Here is a 12,480-nt window from a genome sequence, read left to right as displayed (position 1 = left end):
AAAAGTGATTTATTTTAGAAATAAATGTATGATTTGTTACATCCCCAACAGGAGAGCTATTCTCTGTAAGCTATTATGTTGTTCATCAAGACGTGAGCAGGACAATATCAGCCATAGCTGCACCATCTTACAGTAGATTCACAGCGACAGTACAGTAAATCTAATAATGAATCACTTCACATAGTCAAACGCACCATTGATGTATCAGCTGTGAATCCTGACAAGAGTTTAATATCCACAATGACCATGTTAGTTCTTGCCTGTGGACCATCATATCTGGAAAAAAAAATTATATCAACCATCAGAGTCCATGATGACTGAACAAAAGCCATAACCAAAATCATGTCTTATAGCATAAAGTTATTGTTCTTACTTCACAGTGAAATTTAACAATAGGTACTGTCCAGAGGATTTCTTGCAATCTCCCTCAATCTTAGCTTCAATGCTCAATGTTTTAGCTCCAGTAGGAGTGGGAATGTTGTAGAACTGAGCCATCTGAGAGAATCAACACAAACAAAAATAAATTAATAAACCGTTTCAAAGCAGAATAACCATAAAATGCCAAGAGAGAAAGTGAGTGTGAGTAAATGAAGCTGAACACTACAGACCTGCACAGACACACAGGTCGAGCCCTTCACTTCAATGCTGTATTTGGCTGGAACGTTCTGCAGCTGCTTCTCCTGGTACAGTAACTTGTTGTCCTGATTGACCTCAAAGTGGTGAGAGTCTCCTGCTGACTGTACAGTCACTGTGCTGGAGCCGTCAGAGCTGAACACTTTGGTGGCGTACAAAGACAGAGCCTGAAGAGCCACCACTGTGTCCTGGGAAATAAATGAGTTCAGTAATGTCACTTTTACTCATTCACACCAGCACATTCAACAATAGTGTGTTTTATTGGAGCAGTTTGAGTAACCTGTGTGGAGGAGAATCCTCCATAGGCATTCTGCTGCTTCACAAGCCAGCTGACAATCCTGTTAGCATAGCCCAGATCAGCTGTAGTGACTGAATCTGCAGTGAGAACAGCTAGCAGCACATATGAGCTGATCTCCACTGCCAGAGAATCAGAGTCATCAGCAGATGCAGACTGAGACCAGTGGAGAAGAGACCCTTAATGATAAAAGACACATGAGTAACTCAATGAGTAACTCAATGTCATAAATGATGACAGAAAGTCATCAGAAACAAACCTCTTACCGTCTGAAATAGCAACATCCTCCAGTTTCTTGAAAAGCTGCTGTCGAGTGTCCGTGTCTCTAGCCAGACTGAAAGTGTAGGTGAGCAGAGCAGTGGTGTAAATGTTTTTGACATCCTCAATGACGGACCTCAAGCATGACAAACCTTTACTGACGACAGGATCCTGTGACAAAAACAGAGAAACAGACGCTGTGTGGGTCATTTTTCGGTAACACTTTACTTGAAGGGGTGTGCATAAGACTGACATGACACCTTCATAATCTTGACATGACACGTGTCATGAATATGACGGAGGTTTTATGAATGTTTATGACAACTGTCATTAAGTGTCATTCGCTCAATTATGTCATTTTTAATGCAAAGATGACATTGTTTGAGATGTCTTTGTTACGACAACTTGACATAAACCAACACATCATAACCTGTCAGTGTCTTTGTCATGACAACTTGACATTAGCAAAACATCATAACCTGTCATAAACATGACATAGCAGATTAATTATCAAACTTAAAACTACTTAGCTTTATGGGTTAACATTACATTACATTATTTTGGTAACACTTCAGTATAGGGAACACATATATATAAACGATTAACTATGACTTTTCCCTCAATAAACTCTTAATTTACTGCTTATTATAGTTAATTGTTAGGTTTAGGTATTGGGTAGGATTAAGAATGTAGAATAAGGTCATGCAGAATAAGGCATAAGTACTAATAAGTACTAATAAATAGCCAATATTTAAGCCATATGAATGCTAATAGTAATAAGCAGCTAGTTAAAAGACCCTAAAATAAAGTGTTACCATTATTTTATAACAGTGTCATGTTTCTTTTTAAGAAATTTGAAATTGTCTATTATCTGACCTTCTGTTGGTGGAAACTTAAAAAAACAAAAACAAAAAACAAAAAAAAACATGAAATGAAAAATAGTCATGACGCTGTTATAAAATTATTTGTCAGAGTATTGTCACTTAATGACATTTTAATGACAAGTTCAATTTGTACCACTGTACTTGAGCTCAAGATACATATTTATGACACTATTATAATGGCCTCATGTCAAAACCAACCACATGACAGTTTAATGTAATGTTAACCCATAAAGCTAAATAATGTCAAGTTGTCATGACAAAGACACTGACAGGTTATGATGTATTGGTTTATGTCATGTGTCATAACTCGGACATCTCAAACAATGTCATCTTTGCATTAAAAATGACATAATTGAGCGAATGACACTTAATGACAGTTGTCATAAACATTCATAAAACCTCCTTCATATTCATGACATGTGTCATGTCAAGATTATGAAGGTGTCATGTCAGTCTTATGCACACCCCTTCAAGTAAAGTGTTACCCATTTTTCTATGAGTTTATATTGTGTTTCCTGTAGATGAACTTACAGTGACTGGAGTTTCCAGTTCAAGCAATGATGCAGTAATGTAGGCAGTCATGGTCACATTATCATTCACTCCACCCTGGAATATATGAGAAATAAAGGATAAATAAAGCACTCAAACTATTAAAGGGAAGTTCATCTAGACAAACTTTGAGGCTGCCTTGAGAAAGTATAAATGTTATTCAAAACAACAACAACAACAACAACAACAACAACAACAAGTAAACATACAGATCAAATATTCCAGGTTTTCTATATAGTTACTAGACCATTTCTAGGTGGTTGCTATGGTGTTCTAGATAGATAGAGAGATGGATAGAGAGATATAGATAGATAGAAGTTGACAGACCTTCATTCTGTTGTTGAACAGACTTCCCTGTTGAATAAAACAGCCGTCTGAATCCCGTCTACTTATTAACCAATTCTTTGCACTCTGAATAATTTCTGGATCAATAAATATGTATTTCTGTGCTCTGCCAAAAGACCTCAGGACAAAAGCAGTCAACCTGGTGGTGTGGAAGATATAATTCAAAAAATGTCATCAGGTGTTTCAATGAATTCCATCATCAATCGCAAAACAAATAATTGAATTTAGAGACACATTTTTAAATGTTTCTGTACCATCCTCTCAGGTGTATTATTGTAGATTACCTTGATATTATTTCTGATTAACAAAAGTAATAGTGAAATATATTTACCATGTATTCCCATCACCAGAACCAAATGTGCTGTATGATCCATCAAAATGCTTGTAGTTCATTTGTCTCTGGTATCCTGTTTAGTGTGATAATGGTTAACACTTCAACAGTTTGTTTGGGTAAACTCAATGTGTCTGATGATTCAGCTTTACTGAATGATATTCAGGTGTGCTGAAAAATGTGTAATTTGATATCAAACCATCTCAGTATTTTCTTGAAATGATTTATGTTTCTCACCGCTCTTCAGGAAGCCGGTGGCTCTCTCTCGGATGGCTGAGGTGAGCTGCTCCGTGTTCTCCAGATACTGCAGAATGTAAATATTGGGAGAAAGAACAGCTATGTTTTGTTCTCCACAGCCGTACGGCATCTGTAATAATCCGTGAAGATTCCTCAGTGCCCAACCCAACATGTCTCCTATAAACCATACACAAGTTAAAATACATTTTATAATCCAAACCCAATCTCCTAATTTCTGCTTGTATTTGTAAATGTTACCAATGACTGAAACAGTGGATCTGGCTGATCCCTCTATCACATCTTTAGGAAGAGTCAGAGCCACTTCCTCTGAGAGACTGTCACCTATGAACCAGAGAGACAGAAACACACATCAGTGATCAGATGAGTAACACTATGATGCTAAATATAGTCTGTGGACAAACCCTTTGGACACAGTAACCAGCTGTGAGTCTCTGTCTTTTCAGTTCCTTCAGCCTGCAGCATAAAACAATCAAAAGTCATCATACTGATATAAGCAGCATTAGGATCATGAATAAATTATGTCTAGAAGATGTTTGACGTGCGCTGACCTGTACAAGCAGACTTCGTGTGACCGTGTCAATGCGTCCTCTCTCTGGGACGCTCACAATCTCATTGTCACACACAGTCTGGGACGCCTCTGCCTCTGCACTGACTGTAATATTAAAGACTCCTACAACACAAGACATGTACGTGAAGATACAACAGACACAAACACTGAGAAACAATGATTCAGACTGGAAAACTCACCAAGAACAGAAGGAGTGAGGATCCATTTAAAGGTTTTTCTTCCATTAGCACATAGACAGGATGAATACTGATCATCAGAGGAGGCTTTGAGAGTGTAGTCTGAGGAAGGAGCTGGAGTCACTTTAACCTGTCAATCAACCACACGTGATTAGTGGCATATTTGATATGATTTGATAAGACTGAGTGTGAAATCTCACCATGATGCACTTGGACAGATAGTTGAAGACAGTGGCCTTCAGCTCAAAGATCTCCCCACGGATGATGGAGTAAGGCAGAGAGAGCTCCAGGAAGAAGGGCTGGAAAACTGTCAGCTGAGCAGGAGGAGCCACACCCAGACCTTCAGAGGACAGACAGAAGGCCTCCGTCTCCCAAGAAGTGATGGTGTCAGGAACCGTGACAGGAACCTGAACTGATCCAGAGTCCCTGTGGAGGAATTACAACAATAGGCATATTTTAATTTTTCCTGTAATAAATAACAACATTCAGCACAGAGATGATAAAAAAAAACTGGTTTCAGACTCTGCAAAGCAAGCAAGGCATTTTCTGTCCTGTGGGTGTGAGGGGAGTTGAATTATTAAAGATAAGTAATTAGATAAATATGATAAATCTATTGATTACGCTTCACATTACCCCACTTCAGCAAGTTCCCAGATCCACGTTTCTGGAAAGACGGTCCGAATCGTCACTGCTGGAGAATCTCTGTCAGTTGTATCCGATTCAGAATCCAAATCATAACAATCATATACCATATCTGGAAAAAAAGCGATATATTGTAGTTTTCAGTGATATGTATGTGAACAGCATGTCAAGATAATCAGTTCTACACCTCGTCTGAAGTGAACAGCAAACAGAAGGCAGATCATCATTTAATAGATTTTTTTATTTTCATATACAGATTTTGTGTTTTCAGAGTTTTCTAGTTTCCGTTTATTTCGGGTTTTTTTTAGTTTTAGTATTTTAGGGCTGCCAAAGTTAATGTGGTAATTTTATTTTACAAAATTATATAGCGTAGGAACCGTGGACGAACCAGACAAATGAATCATTCAGATGATTCTTTCAAAACAATTCTAATTCAGAATCGGAATTCCAGCTCCAGCCGTCTACAGGAAAATCCTTGCTTAATTACTTTTATAACCCCCATGCTTCCTGGCAGAAGTGACAAACTCAACCATTTGTGACACCAAATGGTCACCTAGAAGATAAAGAGTCTTTGATCACCAGATCAAAGAAACAGAGAGACAACGCAGACCTTTTGTTTCCTAACTTCACAGAAAAAAAAAAACAACGGAGAATGTTATACAACTAAAACTGCATCAAAATTGTTCCAAACAATTTTAAATGGACATAAATATATTTTAACTGCTTACATTATAAATCATGTCCACAAATACTACTTGTAACCAGTTATGCTTTAGAACACCCAAAATTCATGTAAATGTGATAACTCTTGACTGAATGACTGAAAGTATGCCTTATTTGGAATGGATTTGATTCTTTTCCTCTTTCCTAAATCCTGACTTGAATGAAATCTGTTTAAAATGTATCATATTCCATTTAATAGAAATTATGGTTAAAATGGCACTCTCTGCTAAAGCAGAGACGGGAAGTAACACCTATTTATGATTGGGGGCAGAGAAAAGCCCTTTTGAAACAGGACGATATCTGATTGATATCACTCCTTTCAGAGGTGTGACAAACAACTAAGTTTAAATAGTCATATCGCAAGATAGAAGACAAGAGTAAATGAACGAACGAGCAAACTAGAAGAACCAGTCAGCAAAGACCAGAGTAAGCAGAACAAGTACCAAGAACCACGGAGTAACAAGAAGAACAGACAAGCAGCTCATTCAAGCCATCCAACTTTCACTCGCTTTTCTTTTCTTTTACTTAATTTTCTTTTCCGTTGAGAGTCTCGTGTTCTAAGTTTTGCCACAAAGTTCAACCAACGACTTTTGCCGCTTCAACTTCAACTACAGCAACAAAGAGACTTCCTTTCATTTTTCCAGCAAGCTCAAACGTGATTGGGTTTTACCCAACTACCATCTGGACCTGAAAAGACAAATCATCGACTTGGAAAACCCTTCCCTGCACTCCGACGAGAAGATGCACGTTTAGGTCGACTCAAGCAAGCGCCTCCAGGTTCTAAAAAAACTGAACTGGTGCATTTAAATTAATGATTCATGGTTCGTTCAGGTCAGATCTTTGAAGTGCATATTTTTGCTAGGAATTCTGTTCATCATATCACTCTTTCTGTCTTAAAACTCTCTCTCTCTCTCTCTCTCATTTTCTTTCTTACTGAAACACGTAGGAATGAATGTGTGTGTGTGTGTGTGTGTGTGTGTGTATGTATGTGTGTGTTTGTGTTAGATTAGTTTGTGTTAGAATAAATAAACTCTCTTGTAGATTTTTAAAAAAAAAAGAAATTGTCTTGTATTATGTGCTTCTAAAATTTAATGTCTTAAACTGTCGATCTTAAAGTTACCGTGCTCTAATCAGTGTTTTCACATTTGTTGGATATTTATATCTGCTACAAGAGCTTATTAGCCTACGGCTCGAGCAAGTGAACGCTGGATGACTCAGTTGCTCGGTCGTAAACTAAACAACTCTTTATAATTCCCTATAAATTAATTATTTTACTTCCTAGGGTGTGTTCCCTACAATAGTTAAGTTTTATATTGAGTTTGTTACCAATAATAACACTGATTCAAAGTTAACTAATAACCACAGAAAAAAACCTTTGTCTTTTTCCAAATATATCAGTACAACTGTGGAATTGTATGAGTTTCACAATTTCACAAATTGTACATATTTTAGTTTTTGAAATATGTTTCATTACAAGCACCTACATATTTAAACATTACAGCTTGGATTGTAATAACAGTACATGTACCTCCATTATGGTCATACCACATGTATGACAGATACTGAGGGACTCGCACAACCAAATTTGTTGCCATCTTCAATCCCAGACTCTGTCAAGTGGCAATAATGAACCACAGTAAAAGTCATGAAACTTCAAATTACTTTTAATTATCATTATAATCAAGAGAACTTTTTTATGCATTTACATGATCATGTGCAGTATATACTCAACCATTATCTACTGCACTGCCACACATATAATCCACCTGTTACCTTTAAGGATTCATAGGTGTTGTCTGTCGGCACAGCTTGACAGGATCTCGCATGCAGACACTCCTGCTCATCTTCAACACTATAAGGATAATTTGACCTCGATTTCACTGGCAGCAGGTTGAAGATCTGTGATGGGACCACGTTCACACTCTAAAAAATGCTGGCCTGTTTCAACCCATATTTGGGTCAAGTTTTTACATTTTAAACCTAAACGGTTGGGTTTGTCCATATTTGGCCCAAACATGGAATTAAACAACACAGCATTTTTTAGAGTGTATTAGTATGATTTCTAAAAATTCAACACTAAATAATTAATGTATTTTTCAACAAAACTTTAATTCCATTATAGTGAGAAAGAATGAAGATTATTGTTAAATCTCCTGAGATCAGGATCATAGCAGTAATAACTAAAGTCTGTTATCACTTGATTCATTCACACTGTAGATTCCCACTATGAAGACACATTTAATCAATACTAAATCTTAAAGCATCTACACACCTTGTCAGTATCCAGGCGTTCTCCTGACTTCAGGATCAGGACGCTCTGATCTACAGCACTGAGGCCGCACAGTGAACCAGGCTGAGCTGAGAGCTGGAGAGTGTTTTTCTCACCAGGAACTGCTTTAGCAGGAGAAAACTGCAGAGACACCTGTGACATACAGTCAATAGAGTTTATTTTAGAATTAAGTCAGTAATACAGTTTAAAGAGGCTCATTTCTAAAGCTACAATACATACCTTGTTTTTGAAACACTTTTCAGTGTTGAAATTTTTGCTACCAACAACAACATTTTCACTGGGCAGAACACAGTACACCAGAATCTGCACTACTGGAGCCAGATCTGCACTAATAGACAGTTTGAATGACATTGTGCCACTTGCTACTCCATTAGAAGATTTCACTTCAATCTTCTCATATCCATGATGAACGATCACTCCTCTGGACAAGACCTGAAACAGACAGATGACACTCTGATAACAAACTGACTAGTGCTGCCAATGAACACTGTTAAACAAAAACATCTCTGTAATAATGTACATACTGCACATGTTCTCACCATATAGACAATGTCCGTTTTGAAGTCTTCAATCGTCTCTCCAACAAAATAATACTTGATGGTGGCTGTAAACTCAGAGTCACACTTTAATGGTTGCTCAGTATTCTCTATAATCAATTCACTTAGTGTTGGATTGTATGGAGCGGCAGGCTGGAGGAGCTCAACTGGTTTCATATCCACAGGGATGTGAGGTGTGTTGTCATAACGGACCTCTGGATAGGCACTTGCCTGACAATGAACAAAGAATCAAAACTAACTCATGCAACTAAACTCTTCTAACTTAGAAAAAGTAAACTAATTGAATACAAACTCTCTTACAATCAGATTAATATCACTTTTAGGATAACTGGACGTAGTAAGAGAGAAGCTGGCCAGTCCATCGCTGTCTGTAGTGAGATTTAGGAGCAGTTTTGGGGACCAAGAGGGACCCTCCATAAGATAAACATCTTTGTTTTGAATCGGTGCACCTTTGAAATTTGAGAGTTTGATCTGTTAAAAATAAGATTTTAAAGAAATAAATTAAGGAATAATTCTGTACATATCAATGGTGTTAAACAGAGACAAACTCATTTTAGACTCACTTTTCCTTCTATAACTGATCCATGTTCATATGTTTTGGGCAGGTCAGTAAGTGTGACTTTACCAGTTTCATAAGTGAGAGATACAGATTTAGATTTGGTCATGGTGATCTCTGTAAATAGTAAAAACACCAAAATAAATATTTATTCAAATAAAAGTAAAACATCAAAAATGAGAAATTCAAGAAATGTATGTAATGTGGATCTGATCAAATCCAACAGCTCACCTGTTCCTTCTTCTGTAACCATTGCCTCAACAGCAAGAGAATTCTGAAGCCTGTCCTCAGGGGCGTTCAGAAAGATTGATGTATCTAAGGTATGGACGGCACAGCCTGTCTTTTTTATCTAATTATAATGAATGAACACAAACATAGCATATTAACTAAAGACTGGTTTAAATGGATAAATGGAGGGAAGATAATGTGACATTATACCTCAATGGTTTCCTCTAAACACACTGGATTGGTGTAATGGCTTTTGGTATTAAAGTATTTACGACACACTTTCACCCATGATTTACCAGGTACAGGCTGTCCGTAAGTGTATCTGTGAAAAAGATACAAGCCAATAATCTACAGTTCAGGGTTGAGTTCAGCAACTATTATATTACACTGTAAAATCCAATAGTGATTTTAACTAACTCTTTTTAGTTAACCTTAATTAATATGTCGTAATTTAAATTTAACTCTAATCTGTACTCTGTAATCTGTACTATTCACATACTATGCCTTTTGTACTCAGAATACCCACGTTAAGATAAGATTAATTGATTGGTTTGAGTAACATTAAAAAAAACAAAAAACAAAAAAAAAAACGACTTGGTCACTGGAGCAGAGTCTGGGACAGACTGGAGCGGGCTTGTGGAGAACTGGAGCGGCAGGTTCAGTCCAGAAATCAATGAGCCAGTGGTCCTCTCCTGGTGAATGTCCAGGCTTGGCAGTGGCCATTTTATTCAGTGGCTCTGGCGCAGCAACGACCATTATCCATGGTGGCTTGAGCTTCGCAGCGGCCACTTCATGGCGAGCCTTAGACGCAGCGGCGGCCATTTTCTTAGGCGGCTTGGGTTTCGCGGTGGCCATTTTCTTTGGTGGCTTGGACTTTGGGACAGGCAGGACAACGTGGGATGACCCACTGGAGGAATACATGGAGGAAACTGGCGGTAGGTGAACTGACCAGGCCGCGTGTTTTTCTGAGGAAACTGGACGAGGAAGATACGTTCTTTCTTGAATCTCTTCAATTTTGAAATCAGAACCACTTAAAAAGAGAATCAGATTAATAGACTTGACTAGGGAGAAAGAACAGGCAGGTTCAATATAACGAATTGTATCCTTGTCCAGGCCCTTCAGAAAACACACGTTAAATGGAGCATCCGGCCAGCTCACCAAGCAAGAAAGCTCAGAAAATTCCTCCACGTACCTCTCCAGCAGGTGACCGTCCTGTCTAAGGGACCATAGACGGTCCACCGCTGAGCTGGTAGGTTGGTGAACAGCAGGAAAGATCGGTACCAGGAAAATTCCCATCTTGCTGCAGAAGTCCTCACTGTTAGGTCTGTTCTTCTGTTACAGGTGTGGTTGCAGCAAAGAGGATTCAGAATCAGACTTCTGTAGAGATGGGTTTATTGAACAAGAGAACGGAACAACCAAACCAATAAGCAAACATAAGAACAGACAAGGAGTGCAGGGAAGTGAGTCCATTATAAAGGGAGTGCAGATGATGAAGTTCAGGTGCAGAGAATCCGTGGTGATGGGGAGATGACGAGGAAGTGAGTGCAGGTATGGAACAGGGAGGAACATGAGTGATGGAGTCCGGAACAGAAGGGAACTGTGACATACATATGTGTGTGTTTGTGTGTGTGTGTATGAACGAATGATAAATAACATGACATTTCATTTCAAATAATATATATATATTTTTTACAATGTTATTGGTAACATTTCTGTCAAAAACGCCTGAAACGTGAAACTTTTAATTAGGTTGATATAATCCCTCTATATTTGTGACAATATCTTCTGACCATGCTTGAGTCACAGACAGACTTCAGAATTCAAAACACAACAATGGTAACAATTCAATTTTATTTAAAATAAATTATCAAGTACTCTCAGTTCTTTTTTAGTTACTAAAACTCTTGTGTAAATGAACTATACTAACTAAGCTTTTGTCAGAACAACATCCTATTTCACTTTACTTGGTTTTAAAGGCGATCGGTTTGCATGCTTTTTTAAAGAAGTCTTTTACAGTGTAGGATGGGAGTTACAGTGTGTAACTGACTCTGTCAGTTAAAAAAATCAATTAACAATTAAAGTAACTTAATTGTGCCAAGAATGGAAGAACACACTGCTCTCTTAATGCAGGAAATAAAATAAAACACTCACTTTCCGCAAACCTCAATTATCAGTTCCTCTTCTACAACGCAGACTTTATTTGGGCTTTTTATTGTAACTTCAAACTTAGGCAAAACTAGAAGTGAGAAGGCAGAAATTAGAGTTACTAGTAATCAAATAAGATATTAATACAAACATATTATTGAAATTCTTCCCATGCAACACTGGAATCATTTGTTTTTATGACTTACCATATTTTTTCACCTCAAAATGGTGTGAGATCATCCTGTCACTAATAAAAGCCTTCAGTTTGTACATGCCTTGACGGGCCTCTGGGTTTAATTCATAAGAACGCTGCAAAATCCACCTTGTTGAAGAAACATTTGTCCATTGACCAATCCGGTTACCTTGACTGTCCTGTTTAATACCAAAGACACAGTGAAAATATTTAGTTCAGCTACACATATCCTGACCGTCAATGAAGAAATGTTTAATTAGCCTTCTGAAAATACAATAATTGCAAACATAACAGAATTTCTATAGTGTTAATAAGATTTAAAAGGTGTGTTTGTTGTGACTGTATAGAAGGTTTTGTGTTCTTACCTCAAGAATCACTGTACTATACTGTAAAAGAGCAAATAGTAATTAAAGATTAAAAGCCAAAAATTTATTTATTAAACGTGTATTCAAAAATTCAAGAGAAAATTAATTTTCAAGGTAAACACATCAGACCTGCTGATCAAGAGGTGTGAAGTTTGTATCCATGGTAACAACTCTGAAGTTCACTGTAAAATAGAAATGTGAATTTTTAAAAAAAACTCCACTTTTGACATCTTCAGCTCTTATGTAACGGGAAACTGCTTACGGTCAGTATTTCACTCCTGTAAATGACTGCTGCTGTGTGAACATGTCTTTTGGGCCAAATTCAACTGTTGCAGTAGCCTGTTTTAGCTGTCATTTTACAAAAAGATTCTGTCCAGTTTGCACCAGCTGACCAATTAGAATCAAGAAGGCAAATCCCACAAAACGTTTATCATGTAACGATCTATAGCAGGAGTATCCAACTCCAAGACGGCCACAGAGATCA

At 37.5% G+C, this 12,480-nt stretch overlaps 1 protein-coding gene across 1 annotated transcript in view; it reads right to left on the bottom strand.

Annotated features, from left to right (window-relative positions):
* Positions 1–12,480, bottom strand: part of LOC125249203 (alpha-2-macroglobulin-like) — a 29,096-nt gene that overhangs the window by 532 nt on the left and 16,084 nt on the right. Inside the window, exons 4-31 of the mRNA XM_048161436.1 lie at positions 12,126–12,178; positions 11,997–12,017; positions 11,645–11,810; positions 11,445–11,529; positions 9,504–9,615; positions 9,297–9,414; positions 9,073–9,182; positions 8,810–8,980; positions 8,492–8,719; positions 8,172–8,384; positions 7,935–8,084; positions 7,436–7,561; positions 7,191–7,272; positions 4,931–5,051; positions 4,498–4,723; positions 4,301–4,427; positions 4,102–4,223; positions 3,955–4,006; positions 3,791–3,874; positions 3,533–3,709; positions 3,296–3,371; positions 2,947–3,103; positions 2,602–2,676; positions 1,195–1,357; positions 914–1,107; positions 609–821; positions 374–495; positions 195–276 (exon numbers count right to left, since the gene is read on the bottom strand). Of these exons, the coding sequence (XP_048017393.1) occupies positions 195–276; positions 374–495; positions 609–821; positions 914–1,107; positions 1,195–1,357; positions 2,602–2,676; positions 2,947–3,103; positions 3,296–3,371; positions 3,533–3,709; positions 3,791–3,874; positions 3,955–4,006; positions 4,102–4,223; positions 4,301–4,427; positions 4,498–4,723; positions 4,931–5,051; positions 7,191–7,272; positions 7,436–7,561; positions 7,935–8,084; positions 8,172–8,384; positions 8,492–8,719; positions 8,810–8,980; positions 9,073–9,182; positions 9,297–9,414; positions 9,504–9,615; positions 11,445–11,529; positions 11,645–11,810; positions 11,997–12,017; positions 12,126–12,178 (3,626 nt within the window). The remainder of the gene's footprint in view (positions 1–194; positions 277–373; positions 496–608; positions 822–913; positions 1,108–1,194; positions 1,358–2,601; positions 2,677–2,946; positions 3,104–3,295; positions 3,372–3,532; positions 3,710–3,790; positions 3,875–3,954; positions 4,007–4,101; positions 4,224–4,300; positions 4,428–4,497; positions 4,724–4,930; positions 5,052–7,190; positions 7,273–7,435; positions 7,562–7,934; positions 8,085–8,171; positions 8,385–8,491; positions 8,720–8,809; positions 8,981–9,072; positions 9,183–9,296; positions 9,415–9,503; positions 9,616–11,444; positions 11,530–11,644; positions 11,811–11,996; positions 12,018–12,125; positions 12,179–12,480) is intronic.

This window comes from Megalobrama amblycephala, linkage group LG16 (assembly GCF_018812025.1).
Source record: "Megalobrama amblycephala isolate DHTTF-2021 linkage group LG16, ASM1881202v1, whole genome shotgun sequence".
Taxonomy (NCBI): Eukaryota; Metazoa; Chordata; class Actinopteri; order Cypriniformes; family Xenocyprididae; genus Megalobrama; species Megalobrama amblycephala.
This window is presented reverse-complemented; position numbering and strand designations above follow the sequence as displayed.